At 38.0% G+C, this 20,834-nt stretch overlaps 1 protein-coding gene across 17 annotated transcripts in view; it reads left to right on the forward strand.

Annotated features, from left to right (window-relative positions):
- The window catches only part of PIGG (phosphatidylinositol glycan anchor biosynthesis class G), a 196,793-nt gene that overhangs the window by 87,347 nt on the left and 88,612 nt on the right, over nucleotides 1–20,834 (forward strand). For all 17 annotated transcript variants that reach the window (XR_008912792.1, XR_008912791.1, XR_008912793.1 and 14 more), the window contains 4 exons: nucleotides 9,612–9,821; nucleotides 10,825–11,013; nucleotides 11,990–12,131; nucleotides 16,982–17,194. Coding sequence is in view for 14 of the 17 variants with exons in the window: in XM_056802241.1 (XP_056658219.1) it covers nucleotides 9,612–9,821; nucleotides 10,825–11,013; nucleotides 11,990–12,131; nucleotides 16,982–17,194 (754 nt within the window). In the remaining 3 variants the exon portion in view is untranslated. The remainder of the gene's footprint in view (nucleotides 1–9,611; nucleotides 9,822–10,824; nucleotides 11,014–11,989; nucleotides 12,132–16,981; nucleotides 17,195–20,834) is intronic.

A 20,834-nucleotide genomic window follows, 5' to 3' on the forward strand; every position in this document is an offset into this window, starting at 1 on the left:
TGATAATGACAATAGCTGGCACTTATATAGAGCTTTAAGGCTTGAAGAGTTTTACATTCAAGTTAACTAGAACCTAGGAAAATGTGAATGTTGAGAATAAGCATCATTTGACTAGATGTATGTTCATCTGTGTTTCTGCTTGATACCCCTTCTCTCCTCTCCTAAGACATATTTTAAAAAAAAAAAGTTTTTATATGTATTGCCTTCCCTGTGCCCTACTACTAATAAGTACCTTTTTCATCCTATCCCCCGGCCTACTGCTCTCTCATTCTGATTATCCTTGTACCTATAATTTCATTAGGGTAGGTGCCACCTCCACTGGTATTGATCAGAAACCCTTGCATGCCTTCTTTTCCTATGTAGTTTTTGTCCATTTTTTTTTGTAAGTCTGAATCTTTTCAGATCAGATCACCTTTTAAACAGAAGTGAAGCAATTTGTGTTACTTTTCATGCCAGATATAGGGCTTGGGAGGTAATGTGAACCTCTCAGCAAGTGCCTTGTACACATATGTGCAAGGAGAATCCCATCATTGGTTGGACATTTACCACCTTACTTCTGTTTAATTCTTGCCATCACCCAGTCCTACATTAATGGGTGGAATGTCTTATTAGTTGATGGCCAGTATTTCCCATATGACTCTGATTCAAGAATGCCAAGATTCTTCTTATAAAACCTTTTTTAGATTATTGTAGGTGACATTCATTCTGTCTTTTGAGTGTTCTCATTTTTTAATTTGGTCAATCTTTTCTGCTGTAATAGGATGATGCTCTTTTCCCTTCTCTCAGCTGTTTCTCCTTGTTTCAGAGATAAGGCCTGTTGAATTCTTTGCTATCCAGGTTGACCTTGATTTCCTGCCTTGGGGCTTTTGAGATCCTCCTCCTTTCATGGTCAGTCTACCTTTCTTGCTGGATTCTGTTTTATCATTGCACTCATGTAAATCTTGTGCTCTGGCCAAAAGTTCTCACTCTGTTAGCACCCTGGGCATCCTTGTGAAGAAGCAAGTTGCCATTCTCTCTTTTTCCTCCTTTCACTTTGAGTCAAAGATCTTCAGGCCTCAGTGTCTGAGCCAGTGCTTTGGCATAGAACAGTTTGCATAGCAAGGGTCCTTTAAATTTGTCTCATTTGATCTTCTTTTGCAATGACATGGACAGCCAGCAGTCACTCTGAGATCCTGGTAATGATTTTTTCTTCATTAACAGAGAAGAACTGCTTTATGTTACATGGGATAAAATGATTTGGATTAATACTGTTTGATTGGGACAGGCCCATGTTCACAGGTCTTGCCTCTCTCCTGGAAATTTGTGCACTTGATTCAATTCAATAAACATGATTACATTTTTTCCAACAAACTGAACCCTGACTTAATACTGAGGAAGCTCCAAAGTTCGTATGAGACCGCCCCATTTTACTCTTGGAACTTTCTTTAGTAAGGAAATTTGACATGTAGACAACTATAGTAAAAAGAAAATGCAAGGGCAACTAGCCAACTCAGTGGATAGAGAGCCAAGACTGGAGAAAAGAGGTCTAGCCTCAGACACTTTCTAGCTGTGTGAACCTGGACTACTGATTTAACCCCCATTGCCTAGCCCTTACTGTTCTTCTACGTTGGAACCAATGCTTAATATCTATTTTAAGAAAGAAGGTGAAGGTTTTAAATAAAAGGGAGTGGAAGAACCAAAAGACAATGCATATGTCTGTTATAGAAGTATAAGCAAAGTGTTTTGTGTCATGTTTAAGGGATGGAAAGTCATTACTGCCTGAAAGGGATTAGGGAAGACCTGATAGAGAAGGCAGCTTGTAATAATTAAAAATAATATTTCTACCCATATATATTATAGAAAGTTTATTGGAAGGGTAGACAATGTTCCTATAAATAACCTGACCACGTGGTGCCTAGCCTGCATGTATCTTCTCTCCTCCCCCCTTATCTGCCTGCTCTGTCTCTTCTCTGTTGGTTCTCTCATGGTTCCTCCTCTTCTGCCCCAAACCTTAACTTTTATTGACATACAGAACATATACCAATGCAACCCTGGAACAATTGTGGTATGTCAGGAATGTTTGATAGACAGGTAAAGTTACTCAGGAGGGGGAGGGGATAAGCTTCCTTGACACAAGCTTATTAGTTGAACTTTAAAGAATTGGTAAGGAATTCAGAAGGCAAGGAGAGAAAATCTAGATAGAGGGAACAGAGTGAGTAAAACCTCAAATTTGGAGAGTATGAGGGATGGAAGGGAGGAAGTGTAGTAATATGAGAAAAGGTTGAAATGATAGTGTGGTAACAGATTGCTCAAAGCCTGTGTAGGATCATAGATTTAGAATCAGAGGAAACCTCAGAGGTCACCTGGCCAGTCCCCTTATTTTACAGAGGAGGAAACTGGGATCCAGAGAGGGCAAGTGGCTTGTCTAACTTCACACAGGCAATAATCGACAAAACCAGGATTTAAACTCAAATCCTTTGACTCCACTTCCAGTGCTCTGGTCACTTAACCGTTCTGCCTTCAATACCAAAAGGAGCTAAATCTTCCAGGGCTCAAGTACTAACCTTTATAGGAGACCTTTCTCAATTTGCCTAGCAGCTAGTGTTTTCCCTTCTAATGTGATCTTTTCCCTGATTTGTTTGCATCTTATATACTTATATTGTATCTTTGTATCATACCTATATTTGTCAAGTAGTCTCCTCTGTTAATAGGGTATATTTCTCAAGGTCAGGGACTGTCTCACTTTGGTCTTTGTATCTCCAACATTTAGCAGAGTTCCTGGCACATGGTAGGTGCTTAATAAATGCTAGTTGACTGATTGGGTGAATATTTGGAAGCTGAGAAGAAAGGGAAACTCTATCATTGACTATCAGAGCCTGGAGGGACCTTAGAGGATATCTCATCCAACTAAATTTATGCATATATGAAAGTGGTGGTCACATATAAACAGGAGGATTAGACTGTAGGGACTGTTGTTCTCTAAGCCTTTGTGACCCTTAAATTTATGTAGTTATTAAAGCTTAAAACTGTATTAAGACTTTTGGGACACCGTATTATGCTTTGCAGTTTTCTCTTTGATGATGTATTTGGTTAACAGGTTTCATTGCTTCTTAAAAAAGAATGATCAGTTAGACCATTTTGAATCTCTTTGCTTGTTACAAGGGTTTTATTATTAGGGGAAAGATGACAAGACTTCTATGGATTACAATTAAATTAAACTTTTTTTAAATTTTCTCAGTTACATGTAGAAACCGTTTTTGACAATTGTTTTTTTTCTTTTTTTTTTAAGCCCTTACCTTCCATCTTGGAGTCAATACTGTGTATTGGCTCCAAGGCAGAAGAGTGGTAAGGGCTAGGCAATGGAGGTCAAGTGAGTTGCCTAGGGTCACACAGCTGGGAAGTGGCTGAAATCAGATTTGAACCTAGGACCTCCCTAGGCCTGACTCTCAATCTATTGAGCCACCCAGCTGCCCCCTTGACAATTGTTTTCTGACATTTTAGGATTCATATTTTCTTTTCCTCCTCCCTGAGGCAGTAAATAGTCTGATATTGGTTATACTAGTGCTTTCATGCAATATATGGCTCCATATTGCTTATGCCATGACAGAAGACACTTATTACACATACAATAAAAAACTCATGAAGGAAATAAAATGGAAGATGGCATGCTTTTGATGTAAGCTTCAATGTCCCACAAACCCTGCCAAGTAGCTGCAAGCAGTCAAAAAGAACATAGAAAAAATAACTAGTTGGTTAGTATGGGACCACCTTTCAGCTATGGCATATGGATTGCTTAGATCTATAATTATGAGAAAACTTCTCACATCAATCTTTAGACATAACCTAGGTCGGGGGTGGTGGTGGGGAGGAGACAGATCTCTGGATAGCAAGTATAAGTGGTTCAGTTTCCCAGTCATATAGGACTAGGTTCAAACAATGTTCAGTTTCCATAATCACTGCCTTCCTTAGAAAAATTTGAAACTTGCCCTGGGGTAGTAAACATATTGGCATCCTATTTATATTGCAATTTGCTTCCCTCCCAGTGAGCAAACAGTGAAACCTGAGTAAAGCCATGCAGAACAAAGTGGACCATGGGTAAAGTGACATCAATTCCTTGGAAACAACCGGGCAACAACTGCCCAAACAAATGACCCCTTCCTTAGTAACTAATCAAGATAAAAAACATTCCTAAAAACCCCTACCCGCCTTTGCTTACCTTACCTACTTACCTTATTGGCTAGCTAACTCTCTATAGCCATTCAGTTATTATATTCTCTTATAATAAAGCTTGTTCCCTTGCAATGGAGTCAGCCTAAGCTGTCAGTCAGTTCTTTGGACAAGACTGCATCAGCTTTGCCCACTTCACTTTTATCTTTAATTAGACTCCAACAGTTGGAGTAGATAGCATTTTTCATCATGACTCCCTTGGGGTATCTTGGGAACTTGCTGTACTGATAATAGCTTAGTCTTTCACAGTTGATCATCATATAACATTTGTTAGTGGATACATTTTTCTCCTGGTTCTACTCATTTCACTTTGTATCAGTTCATATAAGTCTTTCTAGGTTTTCCTGGATTCATCCTGTTTGTCATTTTTTATGGTGCAATAATATTTCAGCAGAAACATATACCACAATTTGTTCACCCATTCCCTAAGTGGTGGACAATCCTTAAGTTCTGCATGGCATTTTTATTTTATTTATTTTTGATAGTTTTTATTTTGTTTTATTATTATTTTTTAAGATTCAATTAAAAAAATAAAAAAAATATTTCCCCATGGTTACATGATTCCTGTTGTCTCTCCCCTTTTCCTTCCCCCTCCCAGTACTGACAAGCATTTGCACTGGGTTATACATGTGTTATCACTTGATACCTATTTCCATATTATTCATTTTTGTAATAGAGCAATTTTTAAAAACCAAAACCCCAAATCATATACCCATATTTTCATTTGCTTTTCTGCATTTCTATTCCCACAGTTCTTTCTCTAGATGTTGATAGCATTCTTTCTCAGAAGTCCTTTGAAATTATCCTGGATCATTGCATTGCTTTTAGTAGCAAAGTTGATTACATTTGATCATGCCACAGTATTTCTGTTTCTATGTACAATGTTCTCCTGGTTCTGCTCATTTCATTCTGCATCAATTCATGTGGTTCTTTCCAGTTCATATGGAAATCAATCAGTTCATCATTCTTTTTTTTTTAATTTTAAACATTATTTTATTTGGTCATTTCCAAACATTATTCACTGGAAACAAAGATCATTTTCTTTTCCTCCCCCTCCCCCCCCCCCACCTTTCCCTCTCCCATAGCCGACGCAGGATTCCACTGGTTATCACATGTGTTCTTGACTCGAACCCATTTCCCCGTTGTTGGTATTTGCATTAGAGTGTTCATTTAGAGTCTCTCCTCATTCATATCCCCTCCACCCCATAGTCAAGCAGTTGCTTTTCATCAGTGTTTTTACACCCACAGTTTATCCTCTGCTTGTGGATAGTATTTTTTAGATCCCTGCAGATTGTTCAGGGTCATTGCATTTCCACTAATGGAGAAGTCCATCACCTTCGATTGTACCACAATGTATCAGTCTCTGTGTACAATGTTTTCCTGGTTCTGCTCCTTTCGCTCTGCATCACTTCCTGGAGGTTGTTCCAGTCTCCATAGAATTCCTTTACTTTATTATTCCTTTTAGCACAATAGTATTCCATAACCAACATATACCACAATTTGTTCAGCCATTCCCCAATTGAAGGGCATCCCCTCATTTTCCAATTTTTGCACCACAAAGAGTGCAGCTATGACTATTCTTGTACAAGTCTTTTTCCTTATTATCTCTTTGGGGTACAAACCCAGCAGTGCTATAGCTGGATCAAAGGGCAGACAGTCTTTTATCACCCTTTGGGCATAGTTCCAAATTGCCCTCCAGAATGGCTGGATCAATTCACAACTCCACCAGCAATGAATTAGTATCCCCACTTTGCTACATCCCCTCCAGCATTCATTACTTTCCATAGCTGTCATGTTAGCCAATCTGCTAGGTGTGAGGTGATACCTCAGAGTTGTTTTGATATGCATCTCTCTGATTATAAGAGATGTAGAGCACTTTTTCATGTGCTTATTAATAGTTTTGATTTCTTTGGCTGAGAACTGCCTGTTCATGTCCCTTGCCCATTTGTCAATTGGAGAATGGCTTGATTTTTTGTACAATTGATTTAGTTCTTTGTAAATTTGAGTAATTAAACCTTTGTCAGAGGTTTTTATGAAGATTGTTTCCCAATTTGTTTCTACCCTTCTGATTTTGGTTACATTGGTTTTGTTAGTTCATCATTCTTTATAGCACAATAGTATTCCATCACCATCATATGCCACAATTTGTTCAGCCATTCCCCAATCGGAGGGCATCCCCTTATTTTTTCCAATATTTTGCCACCACAAAGAGCGCAACTATGAATATTTTTGTACAAACATTTTTTATTATCTCTTTGAGGTACAAACCTAGTAGTGGTATTACTGGATCAAATGACATGGATTCTTTTAAAGCCCTTTAGGCATAATTCCAGATTGTTGGATGGCATTTTTAAAGAAATATGGTCCATCCAAATCACCTCCCCAAAAGACCTTGGGACAAAGCAAGCAAGCAAAATAATGTAAACTAAATGGTCAGTGTTGATTTTTACCTAGCATATTATTTTAGATTAAATTAATGACAGTGTTATATTATACATTTTGCATATAACTCAATTGTACTTTGAAGGCCATGAGTGTGCTTATACCAGTTTTAAGGAGCCAGTGTGGAATAGTAGAAATAACATTAGGTTAGACATTAGAAGAATGGATTCTAGTCCTCTTTGGCATTAGAACTAACTAATTTTCAACAATGAATTAATTGATCTCAGTTTTTTATATGTACAGTAAAATGAGATGCTGAGACTAGTTTTCTAAGCTTCCTACTGCCCCTTTAATCTATAATTCTATGACTTGGAGAATTTAAAAATATTTTGTGCAATTGTAGATGTTTATAGTTGTGATTTGTGTTTTTTAATGACTTTTTAATAATTTATTTGTTTCTCAGGCCTTTAATTTGGTGCAACAAACAAATGTTTGAATGCTTTCTGTGGTTAGAGTGGGCTATTCTATATTTCCTGTCTTCAGAGAGTTGTCTGTTACAGTCTGTTGGGGGGGGGGAAGATATATACATAAAACTTTGATATACAATAATGTGTCATAAATACTTTGAAGAAGCTCAAAACAAAGTGCTTATGTGAGTCTGGATGATGTGGTCATTATAGGATAAATTGGGAAAAACTTCCTGTGAGAAATGGCTTTTTAACTAAGATTTAAATGATGGGTAGGGAAGCAGCTGGGTGTCAGGTTCATTGGATTGAGAGCCAGACCTAGAGATGGGAGGGCCTAGATCAGTAACAGCAAACCTTTTAGAGATAGAATGCTGGGTCCCAACCCCCAGACCAAGTGTTGTGCCCATCCTCCCCAGAGATTGAGTGCCTCCCACCACCTCCTCACTTCGCCCCCCAGATCTCTCCCTTAATCCCAGACAGGGGAGTGAGGAAGCACTCCCATTGGACTGCTAGGCAGAGAGGTGGGTGATAAGAGGCACGTGTGGAGAGGGGAAGGGGAGTGGCTTGAGCTCTCTGCTCCCCTCCAGCTATGTGCCATGTTGTGAGCTATGCTTCCATCAAACTTAGCTCCTTTCCAACCCCACCATAGGAATCACCTTCACCACAGACTCAACAGGCTGCCATCTGCACTGTACCCTCACACAGCAAGTGAGTTCTGTCCCCCCTCCCCCAGCCCCACCACAGCACTTTACCCCAGACAGGGGAGAAGGAAGTTCTCTCATTGGGATGCTGGGCGGAGGGGTGGGGGAAGGGAGAAATATCCTCAGATCATGGAGATGGGGAGGGGAACAACACCCTGAGTCTCTCTAGCTTTCTAGATGAACTCTGGTGGGTGACTGACTGCAGGCATGCCCACAGAAAGGGCTCTGCATGTGATTTGGGGCACATATTCCATAGGTTTGTCATCATTGTCCTAGGTTCAAATCTAGCCTCAGACACTTCCTAGCTGTGTGACCTTAGGCAAGTCACTTAATCCCCATTGCCTAGTCCCTTACCTTAACACTCCTCTGCCATGATACCAATACACTGTATTGATTCCAAAACAGAAGGCAAGAGTTTTTAAAAATAATAATAAATAAATGATGGGTAGGAATTCAGTAGATAAAGGAATAGGTACAAAGAAGGGTTAATAATACATTATAGGCATGGTGAATGCCATTAGCAGAGACATAGAAGTGGACTAGATTTTAGAACATTTTCTCTAGAGCAGGAGAGAGTTCTTAACATTATTGGTGCCATGGATCTTTTGGGCAGTTAAGCAGGGGAAGCTGCTTATAAACCCTTCTCCAAATCATATTTTTAAATGCATAAAATAAAATAAATTACAGTATTACAGAGGAAGGCCATATGTTGAAATATCAAAATATCAAAAAAATTCATGGAGACCAGGTTAAGAAAGCCTTGGAGTAGATTATTGAGTGCATGGTTTGCTGACCGCAAAAATAAGATGGCTCCACCTCAGTCATGGAAGGACTAGTGGGCTGGACCATCAGTAAAGATCCAGTGGTAGTTCTTGAGCAGAAGGATGATAAGATCAAGCCTTGGTCAACTGGTTAAAGAACATACCTCCCAATTTAACATTCCTAGGGTGAAAATAGGGCCTACTCTAAAATAACTTGCTTTATGATACGGGTTTTGAAAAAAAAATTTATTGATGCTTTTTAAAATGTCCTATTTGTATTTAAATACTTCTCCCCTCTCTGCTGATCCCAGGCCTCCCCCTGAGACTTCCCCTATAACAGATTTTTTTTTTTTTTAAGTTCAACAAACTGGCTAAAGTTGACATTTATTACAGTACATGATACAGCATTCTGCCCCACTGGTCTCCCACTTCTCTAATACACTGTTTTGTAGTAATGCACTAGGATGAAATGTGGAGACTGCCCACACTGTAAGAACCTAAATGAGCAGCCCCCAATTTCTGGTTCTTTCCAAATGCCACTCTTCTTAGTCTTATAGAAAGAAATGTTTCTTTACCATGTCACTTTGTTGTTTATAAATCTTTTATGGAAAAATTGCTCACAAGATAAAGCCTGCACTAATTAGTCTGGTGTTTAAGGCCCTTTGCCTCTAACTTTGCTAGGTGGGGTCCCTATAGAATAAAGTAGAAGATTATGGGATATGAGTCAGGCCTGGACTTCATACTCAGTTTACCATGACTTACTTAGCTATAAGACTTTTGGCAAATCATGTTCCTATTCTGAAACTTACTTTTACCTGTTTGAAAAGGGAGAGGTTTGAACAAGATAATCTTTTTTTTTTTCCACTTGGGAAGCAATATAACATGTTGTAAAAATCATGGATATTTAACCTCTTAGGGGCCTCATTTTCTTCATCTATAAAATGAGATTAATGACTTGCCCACCCACTTCCCAGGATAGTGTGAAGAAAGCCTGTTTGACTCTAACATTATTTTATAAATTGTTTCCTAATATTATCTGTTGCTGAGAGTCCATGGTTTTGTGAACTAATTTGTAAATGTTTCCTCTTCCACAGGCTCTAATGACAGGAAGCATCCCTGGCTTTATTGATGTTGTTATGAACTTTAATTCTCCCGTGTTGCTAGAAGACAATCTCATTGGGCAAGCAAAAGCAGCTGGGAAAAGAGTAATCTTTTATGGAGATGATACATGGATCAAGTTATTCCCAAAGCATTTTGTGGAATATGATGGTACAACCTCTTTTTTTGTGCCAGATTTTAAAGAGGTAAGTGATTTGATAAAGCAAGTTAGTATATATTAACACATTAAGGACTCTTTATTTCTTCAGTGTGAGTATTCCCTCTGCTCGTGTAGATCTTAAGCTCTTTACACTTAATAGGCATTTTCTTTGGCTAAAAATTTCATTAGACAGTGATTAGCATACTTGTGAGCCTCTCAATTAGCTAGATTGGTCCTTGGACAACAGACAGCCTCAGACACTTATTTTGTGACCCTGGACAAGACACTTAACCAATATCTGCCTCAGTTTCCTCATCTGTAAAATTGAGTCAATAATAGCACTTACTTCTCAGGGTTGTTGTGAGGATCAAATGATATCATATTTGTAAGGTGCTTGGCATAGTGCCTGGCACGTAGTAGGTGCTATAAAATACTATTATTATCATTGCTAATAATAATTATTGTACTTTCCTATGTAAGTAGGAATTTGGGACCTAATTATTCTTTGACTTGTATCCTATGAGGTAATAATAATGATAATTATAATAATAGCATCTGTATAACACTTTGAGGTTTGCACATCATTTTATATATGTTATTTTATTTGATCCTCACAACAACCTGTTGATATAGTTGCTATTATTGCTATTAATATCTCCATTTTCTAGATGAGAGAACTAAGGCTAAGAGAGGTTAAATGACTTGCCCAGAATTCAAACTCAGGTGTTCCTGAATCCAGGTTAGATTTACGTGAAACACATTGCCTATTTTTGCTTTAATTTCTAAGATAAAATAAAATATTGTTGTTATTCCTGACTTTCAAGGGTAAATCATTTCACTTGAAACTCAAAACTACAAAAGGCTGAAAGTCCATCATTCTTTTGGCCTTTGACAATAATATTTATAGTACTGTTGTATTAGGAGAGAAAAACCTGCTTTAGCAGTATAATTCAGCCCATTATGTCATTTTCACTCAATTTATCCAATGGGGAAAAGGAAGAAAGAAAACTAGATGAGCTACTAAAGGTACTTTTTCCTTCCTTCTAAAGGTTGATGATAATGTTACAAGGCACTTGGATACTGTATTAAAAAGAGAAGACTGGGATATACTAATACTTCACTACCTAGGATTGGATCATATTGGACACTTGACTGGGCCACATAGTTCTCTGATAGGACCAAAGCTTAAAGAGATGGATTATATTTTAAAGAAGATCCACATTTCGTTGTTGTCCAAGGTGAGCTATTTTAGTGGGTATTGTTCTGGTTGTGATTTCCTTTATTGTTTGTTTTCTAGAACAAGGAGAACTAATAAGAAATCTTATTTTCATATTTTGCCTATCCAGGCACATGCTCTTTTGGGTAAAAATTAATATTCCTGAGCCTTATATTTTCAGATAGAATTTGTACCATGTACATAGGACATGTTCAGAAACCATGAGGAGCAGCTAGGTAGCATATTGGAAAGAGGGCCAGCCCTGGAGTTGGGAGGACCTGGGTTCAAATGTGGCCTCAAGATACTTTTAATCCAATATAGAGAAGCTCCCTCAGATGGGTACTCCCTATTGCATTAATACATGATGGTCATCAGATTGCTCCAATACTCATGCCAATTTAGGAGTATTATCTTTTCCATTCCTATATACATTGTACATTAATGCTTTTTTATTTCTGAGTTCTTCCATTGCTCCTGTGTAATCATTGAACCACCTAGGACAGTGTTGGTAAACCTTTTAGAGATTACATGCCCCAAACGGCACCTTCAAGTCACCTTTGTCGTTTCTTCCCCTCCCCCCCCAACATTACCCCAGACAGCAGAGGGAGGAAGTGCTTGCATTGGGCTGATGGACAGAGGGGTGGGGCATGTGAAAATTGTTCTCAGGTGCAGTGGAGAGGAGGAATGGAGCAGCTCCCTCTGGCACGCTGAGGGCATGCATGCCATGTCTTTGCCAAGATGGACCTAGGACATATTTTCTCATAATTTTGACTCCTGTGCTATTTCAACAGGTATTGATCAGAAGTTCTTTAGAGATTATAAAGATCAGAGTTGGAGAGCTCTAAATAGCTGTGGATAATAAGGAATCCCAAAGGAATCTTCTCCTGACCCAGTGTATCATGTTTGTTACAGTACTGAGAGGCAGACAAAAGACTCTAAAATATATAAAAGCCCTTCAGTTTGTTATGCACTTGAGAAATTTGTCCTTTAAATTGTAGGAAAAAGAGGCTTCTTTGCCTCATTTATTGGTCCTTTGTGGAGATCATGGGATGTCTGAAGCAGGAGGCCATGGAGCCTCTTCAGTAGAAGAAGTGAGCACACCTCTGCTTTTGATCAGCTCTGCATTTCACAGGAAAATGGGTATGAATTTTGATGTTTTTCTAATTGGTTAAATTTATAGTACTGTAAGGAGGAAAAGGGGTTAATTTTAAAAGGGTTGAACTGAATTATTTAAGAGTGTGGTCACCAAGAATTTAATTTATTCCAAAGAGATTTATTTACAACTTATTTACAAAATGTAGAAGACAGAAATAAGAAAATCAGAGAGAGGATAAGTTAAGATATCTAAGTCTCTCTGAAGAAGTAAGTCTCTCCTGAGGTTAGTTTTTTTTCCAGAAAATCCAGCAGTTAAGAGTCAGCTTTTCACTCACTACGTGTCAGTTCAAAGAAAGAGATTTTAGAACAGCCTCACCAGGAACAGGGTCTCAAGTCCATCCTCCATCCAAAGAATGAAGAATTGTCTCCAGTCTCCTCTTCCAAAGAATGAAGAATTCTCAGTTGAACTGCATTCAGGAAGTTTTAACTCCCTTTTAAAGACACTTTCTCTTGGGTCACTTCCTGTGCCTTCCCCTAATTCTACATTTACCAATCACAGTTGAAGCTTTGCTTTAAGACTGCCCAGGGGCAGTTAGTTTAATTATGATTCATCACCCACTATTGCACATGTGGGTCACAGACCTCCCACTTAATGATTAAATGGGATGTTTACACTTTTGGTGATTAGATCTAAAAATGGACAGATCTTCCCACTCAACTTTAAGTAGGGTGTTCTAAAAATAGGCAGGGGTTATAATTTAATCTTCACAGTACTACATCTATATACCACCCTCGATAGGTCTTCATTCCTTCTGGACTATTACAGCCATCCTTTGTATCCCTGCCTGATTAATCTTCCTTAGGTATAGCTTTGATTATATATGTCAGCTCTTCCCCAAAGCTTGCAGTGGCTCCTTATTGCCTACAAGGGAAACTTTAATCTGGTATTCTTGGCTTTTAATGACATGGAACCTTCCTGCCCTCTCTAATACCTTATCTCATACTGCTCCCTACCACATACTCTGTGTTGCAAACAAAGAAGATAACTACTGTCCTCCATCCATCTCCATTTGTCCCTTACCCATTCAGGTTTCTGCCTCTATGCCTTTACTTATCACAGTTCTTAGATGTGGAATCTCCTCTAGGATTCTAGTTCAAATGCTTTTCCTCCCCACTCTTTCCTGTTTGCCTTCCTTAATCCTCATGTAGATCTTTGTTATGCCTTTCTTTCACCTAATGTGTCTGCAGTAAGACTGTTTGTGTATTTAATGCAAGCTTTAATGTAAGAAAACATGGATAATACTTGATCTGGACATTGTATCTCCCTAAGTGGTTTCCACAGTGTTGTGTATATGGTAGGCCCCTGATACTTGCCGAATTGAATTCAATTGATATTTTTTTGGTCACACTGGACCTGAGGATTAGGGGTCAGGGCTTAGAATCATTTCCTAGAGTCTGTCAGGCTTTAAGGACCAGAAGTGTTAATAAAAATGCTACTTTGGAAAGAACACTTGCTTAGGAGTCAGCGGATCTGGTTTTCAATCCTACCTTTGACCCCAGCTAACTTCCTAAGCAAGACATTTGACCTCTCTGGACTCGAATTTCTTCAACTATAAAATTGAAGGGGTTGGACTAGGACTCTGAGGTCCTTCCCAGCCCTTAATCTGTGAGCTTATGGTCCTGAGTTTGTAATACTTGAAAATTACTGCTAAGATGTTTAGAAAGATGAATAAGATTTGAATAGTCTAAGCAGACATGGAGGGTTGTGATCAGCATCATTAGAAAGATCCACTTCCTTTTTGTGGTCACTGATCCACTAAAATAGCTGTATTTATTATAGATGTTATGGGACACCCAAGGATTCCTAAGCAGCTTATTTAAGTTAGAAGGAGACAGGAATATTCCATTATATGGGAAATTACCCATTATCTAGAGGTGAATTTTTTTTTAACCCATATCTTCCATCTTAGAATCATTACGGTGTATTGGTTCTAAGGCAGAAGAGAGGTGTAAGAGCTAGGCAATGGGGGTTAAGTGACTTGCCCAGGGAAATGTCTGAGGCCAGATTTGAATTGAGAACCTCCTATCTCTAGGCCTGACTCTCAATCCACTGAGCCACCCAGCTGCCCCCTTAGGGCTGAATTTTTTAAGATGATGTTAGCTGGCCTGAGTTAACTAGGTCACTAGAGATCATAGGAGACACTAAGGACTGGGTTGAATGTTGCAGTCCTTTGTAGTCTCCTAACCAGTTCAGATTGGTTGTGGATAGGTACCTTCTTTTTTTCCTATAGTGTTTTTAAAGTTTACATTCTAATTTATTCTCCAGCTGTGGTCTTAGCAGAGATATGATTGGCTTAATTAAAAGGGGTTATAAGTAAATTGGCACCATGTTAAGAGGGTAAGATTTTTTTAAAGGTGAGACTAAGAATTATCTTAACCTTCACACAAAGGGGATATGGAATTAAAAGAGTTGAGCATAAGTTTCTTGTGCTGAAATGATATTTCTCTTACTATTGATGGAAAGATGAATAAGATTTATTCCCTATTCATAAGAAGCTTACTTTCTGGTGGGGAAATATAATAAGGACATATGAAATATTTACAGCACCCATATAAGTTAACAGATAACAAAGATATTCAGAGGAGTTATATGTAAAGGAAGGCACTAACAGTTGTGGGGGAAGTGGGTCAGGAAAATCTTCATGTAGAACAATAAGACCTTAACTGCAGAAAAGATGACCTCTGAGGCTGAGTTAAGGAAGGAATGTGTCCCAAGCATGTGGGGTGGCTAGTGTAAAAGCATGCAGATAAAAGATAGAATGTCACTTGTAAGGAGTAGAGAGATACCATTTTAGATAGATTGCTAGGTTTGGAAGGGAGAATAATACCTAATGAAACTAGAAAGACAGATTGGTGCCACCTTGTACAGGGCCTTCAAAGCTAAACAGAGTTGTTTGTGTTGTTCCTGGTGGTAATTGAGAGCCACTAGAGTTGATTGAGTAGGGGAGTCACATAGTCAAATGTGTGCATGCTTACTCTCTGTCAAGAGGTGGGAAACATATTATTAGTTCTCAGAAGTCTTGATTGGACATGGCATTGGCTATAGGGTTCTAAAACTTTTCAATGATATTTTTCTTTGTTATTGGATGACATGGTTTTTATACTCTCTAACCCAATGACATGTCCACCGACACAGAGTTAATATACTGAAACATATGCATATTAACATTTTAATTATAAATGAAATAAAAAGTTGTAGAGTTACAGCTAAATAGAATGATGGTTCACATGCTTTCCTTGGAGAAGCAAATGATGGAATTGATGGCACTGGCTTTATCATGTATCCCAAAATAATAATAAGCATCATTTCATGGGTGCTTGGTCATATTCGTTTGTGGTTCTTATGGTGACTGTGGACAAAGACTACCATAAAGATAATTGCAGGCTTTGTGTCAACATAGTGGTAGAAGTGGTAGAGATTGCCTCACTCGTATTTAAAAAGGTGACCTGGAAGATCTCAGCTTTACAAAAACTTGGATAAAAACTGCATACGAGAGGAAGGTTTGGAAGAGTATATCATGAATATTTTCTTAACAAAAAAGAGTCACAAGGTTCTGGGCCTTCTGAGTGCTGAACATTATCTCAAAAAAGAAAGCCAAAAAACTGACTAGGATAGTTTCCTGATGGAGGCATTTCAGAATTATGTTAGAGAGAAAGAACACTTGGAGCAAAAATGAAAATCAACTTGGAAAAAAAAAGATATAGATGAAAAGATAATAGTTACAGTTGCATAGTCCCAAAGAAACCTTGTTTCAATAAGATGTTGAACATATTACATTAGAATTAGGTAAAAGGAGGACCGATTTACTGTGATTTTAATCATTGACCCCGATTATCATCTTGTCTTCTGACGATCAGTTGAAGCAACCTGGGATGTTGAGCTTTACATTTCCAGTTTTATTGATGTATTCAATCTTAAAGCTAGCCTCTGTACTTGATATACTGTCACCTCTATTTATGCAGATCATTCTCATTTATTTATTTATTTTTTGTTTATTCTTCATCTCCTTTTTCAAAATCCTTCTGTTCCTTCAAGGCTTAGCTCAATTGCACTCTCTTCCATTTATTCTTCCCTGATCCCTCTTCTTCTGTAGAGCAGGGATTTAAGTGGGTGTTTAATAAGTTTAATAAGTGTTGATTGAATTGAATTGAAGGAAGATCATTTTGTCCTTATTCAATTCAACAGACCTTTATTAAACACTCACTGTGTGCAGTGTACTATGTTAGAACTGATACTTGGGGCTGGGAGAGGAGAGAATGAATACAGGATTTAGTTAGTTAGTTCCTAAATTTAGATGGAGCTAGAATTTTACCTTGTCCCAGCTATTAGCATTCAGTTAGTAAAATTATTGATTAAAATTTTTTTTCTTAAAATAAATTTTTATTGATAATTTCTTCTAGTATCCCTTCCCTTCCATATTTCCAGGGAGCCATCCTATGTAACAAATAATATTTTAATAGAAAGAAAGAAGGAAAATTGTAAAACAAATTAATTTATTGATAAAATGAATGTGTTTGTTGTGTTACATCCATGGACCTTCCACCTGTGCAAGGGAGACTGGGATTGTTTTTTCCCAACTCTTCTTTGGAAGCATGCTTGAAAACTTATTATTTTTTAGAAGACTGTACAGGTGTAGAATGTCTCATGTGGATCCTAAAATGATGAGTTTTAGAGTAGGAAGGGGTCTGAGATATCATCTACTCTAGTCCCTTCATGCTACAAATATGAGACCTGATGCCCCCAGAGCTCAAGTGCATGGCTCAAGTTCACACAGTTAGTATAAGAAATGGGATTAAGGTCCTGGGGTAAAAATCTCATTTTCTTATTTCTCCAGGCAACTTGCAACCTCCAAAACATGTCCAGCAGACTGACCTGGCAGCCACACTAGCAGTAGGCCTCGGTTTGCCAATTCCAAAAAATAGTGTGGGGAGCATACTATATCCAGTTGTGGAGAAAAGAACAATGAGAGAACAGCTAAGGTTCCTGCACTTAAATTCAGTACAGCTCAGCAGACTCCTGCAAGAGAATGTGCCAATGTATGAGAAAGGTAAGTCAGTATTCCTCTCTCTTCTTTTAGGAATCAGTGTTCCCTTTGAGCACACAGACAGTTTTCAAACATTTTTTTTTAATGAGGCTGAAGGAATAGAAATGAGATATAGTAATTTATTTTCCTTTATGCAAATGATGCTATTGCTTTCTGCTTGTTAAACTGGCATGCTCACCATCAGCAAAATTTGTGCATGAGATTATCTACATCAAGGTCACTTCTGGGAAGGTTTTGCCAGGCTTCCTTTTTCTCCCTGTGACACTTAATATAAGTTGGCTGGCAGCATTTAGGGAATAACCAATGGGAAAGGAATTTTTATATGCCTATTAAAGAGGTTTGCTAGTGTTGGAGTGGGTAAGGCATATTGTAGCAATTTCAAACTATTATTGTTGGGCACCAAATTAAAAAAAGGGAAGAGGAAAAGCAGCAAAAGTTGGGAGAGGCCCAAAGAATAGGGAAGAAAAGGGTAAGAAAAGGAGATATATATATTAAGGAAACAGTACAAGCTTAGGAAAATAGAGAGGGGAATCAGCTATAGAGGACAGTGAGTCAGTTAGGAGAAAAGTAGATGACTTGCAGATCACAGTCATGGTTTTTGTTTTTAAATATCTAGAACCACTTGAGTCCTGCCAGATGAAAAGATAGTAGAAAGAATTTTTTAAGCCATATAATTGAGAAGCCTAAATAAATTACTGATATGGCTGGTAAATTTTGTGAGACATACTCATATTTTTTTGTTAGTGATAACAGATTTCAAAGTACTGGGACTGACCAAGTTTCAAGAATCTAAAAAAGATATCCTGGATATTAGGACAAGTTTGTGGCTAACACATGCTGTTTAGGTCTGTGGTCTTTAGGTCTTTGCTTCTTGCAAAAAAAATGAGCCTAATAGCAGACCAGGCTCCCAGAGTTCCCAGGTCTCTGTGCAATTTTAGGCTATTAAAACATAAAACTTCACTTAGACTTTTGGGACACTTTATATAATTGATAACTACCCTTCTGTAAGAAAGCATTGCAACACTATTGTAGCATTTTGTCTGGTAGGAGTGATTGCCTTGGAAGTTAAATTTACACCTTACTTTTATCAGTGGCTTGGAAGAAGGCAGCATGAGTGTTAGCTTTGCAGATTATGTAAATATAAGAGAGAGCTAATACAGAGAGAAACAGAATTTTGATCCAGAGATATCAGTATGCTAGAACAATGGACCAAATCTAATGACTTGACTTTTAACAGCAATAAATTATAAGGGAGAAGGGAGAGGGACTGTCACCAAAACCTTCGTATGGATCCTCATTGTAGTATGGAGGTGGTGGTTGTTGAAGGCTGGATTAGGAAAGTACAAGTTGGGTCATGAAGACCCAGGGCCTTGGCTTCAGTGTGCTAGGCTAACTAAGCCCAGAGGGATACTTCTGAAGATTGGCTGACAAGTGATTAAGTTTTTAGCCATAGTAACTCTTTTTTTTTAAACTCTTACCTTCCATCTTAGAATCAATTCTGTGTATTGATTTAAAAACAGTAGATAGATAAGGACTAGGCAATTGGGGTCAGATGACTTGCCCAATGGTCATACAATTAAGACATGTCTGAGGCCATCTTTGAACCCAGGGCCTACAGTCTCTAAGCCTGGTTCTCAATACACTGAGCTACCTAGCTGCCCCCAGTAACTTTTGACCTACCAAATTATAGATGAGTGGCACCTTGCATTGCATCTGTGTATCTTTCAAGAGTATTTATATCGATGAAATCATAGGTCATTGAAGTGATTAATGTAGATGATAAACCCAAATGCACTTGAGTGCATATTATCAAATATATAAATACAAGGTGGGGGAAGATGTGACTAGGTACTAGTTGATGTGAAAAAGAGTTAATATATTTAGTGGATGGACCAGAAGATGAATGTGAATCATCATATTTGTGATATAGTAACCAAGTCTGGTAAGATCATAAGCCACATTAATTAAAGTACCATGTCAGCCACAAGAGATATGATTGCCTTTGAAAGATAACCACTAAAGAAAGCATGTCCATGTTCAAGTTTGATGCCATATTTTAGAATTGTTGGCATAAGCTGAAATAGGCCCAACCAGTGTGATCAAGATGGTAAAGGAGCTTAAGAATCATGCCATGTGAGTATTTTTTGAAGAAACTGAAAGTGTTTAACCAAGAGAAAAAGAGACTTAGGATGGATGTGATTGTTGACTTCAATATTTGAAAGGTTTGCATAGAAAGTGAATTTAAACTTGATCTGATTTCTCTCAGAGGGCAGAACTAGGACCAAAAGGATTTCATTTCAACTCATATCACCTCTAACCCTGAAATTGAGATGCCTTAGCATATAACAGAAATGTACGCATGGGGGCTGGTTAAATCAGTTGTCAGGGATGTCAGGGATGTAGCTTTGGGCTAAGTGACCTTGAATACCTTTCTCTCTAAACTTATGTAATTTATACTTAGAGTGGCAAAATCAGGAACCAGGAAAGTCTTCCACAAGTTAGAATGAATGATAGGCTGATGCTAACAGAATTAAGGTTAGGTGCACCTAAGTTTAGGTTCAGAGTCTCTGTACAAGTCCAGGAGAGTGAAAGACCTGGCTTGGCAGTATTTCATTAGGAAAAATGTCTTGACTGTTTTATTTTCAAGATAAGTCAGCAGTATGGCAACTTTCAGAAAAGCTAACAATATTAGACTGCATTAATAGAAACTTAGCATTGTGACAGAGGGAAATGATCATTTCGCTATCCAATGCCTGGGTCAGATCTGAGATAGTATGTCCATTTCCGGGGGATGAATTTTATGAAGGATATTGATAAACTATAGTGGATCTAATGGAAGGTGATCACCATGGTGGCAGAGACTTAAATCCAAGGAATGAAGCTTGGTTGAAGGAACTAGGAATTTTTGTCCTAGAGAAGGTATGATTGAAGACAAGATATGAGAACTGTTTGTGTGTGTTTGAATTCTACACATATGGAAGATATAATAAATTTGTTTTTTTATGCTCTAGTTGATAAAAGTACAGATTTCAGTTTAGTCTTGGAAAGATATTTTTTACTCACTGCCCCTTACTAACCTTTTTTATGTGGTAGTGCTTTCTCCATCATTTAATAAATTTAGGCTTGGACTCTATGTCAGAATGGGGATTTCTGTTTGGATAGGAGATTGGATTAAATACTTTTGGGTTATTTCAAACTGAGATTTTATCGGTTTCAATAATACTTAGTGGAGCCTCAGAATTCATTTTAGACTACAGAAACTAGAACACATCCAACTTCCAGAGGTGTAAGAAGTCTATCACAGCATGTAGAAACCTGTCTTCTGAATGATAAGCTTATAAAGGGTGTCTACCAATAAGGAAAGCAGCAGAAGCAGTTGCGTAAACAATGTAATTGTAAAATGAGGCTAACAGCACCTATCTCACAGGATTGCTTTAAGGATCAAATGAGATAATGTTTGTAAATGCATTTAGCACAGTGCCTGGCACATAGGCTATTAAAAGATGTTCCTCCATTTATGGAAATGTATTTTTATTGAGATTAACATACATTACTGCAACCTAAGAAAATGTAGTGTCTTATATTTTTTTTCCCCAATTGAAATGGATAACCGTGGGACATAATGAACTCCCTATCACCGGAT

The sequence above is a fragment of the Monodelphis domestica genome, chromosome 6 (assembly GCF_027887165.1).
Source record: "Monodelphis domestica isolate mMonDom1 chromosome 6, mMonDom1.pri, whole genome shotgun sequence".
Lineage (NCBI taxonomy): Eukaryota > Metazoa > Chordata > Mammalia > Didelphimorphia > Didelphidae > Monodelphis > Monodelphis domestica.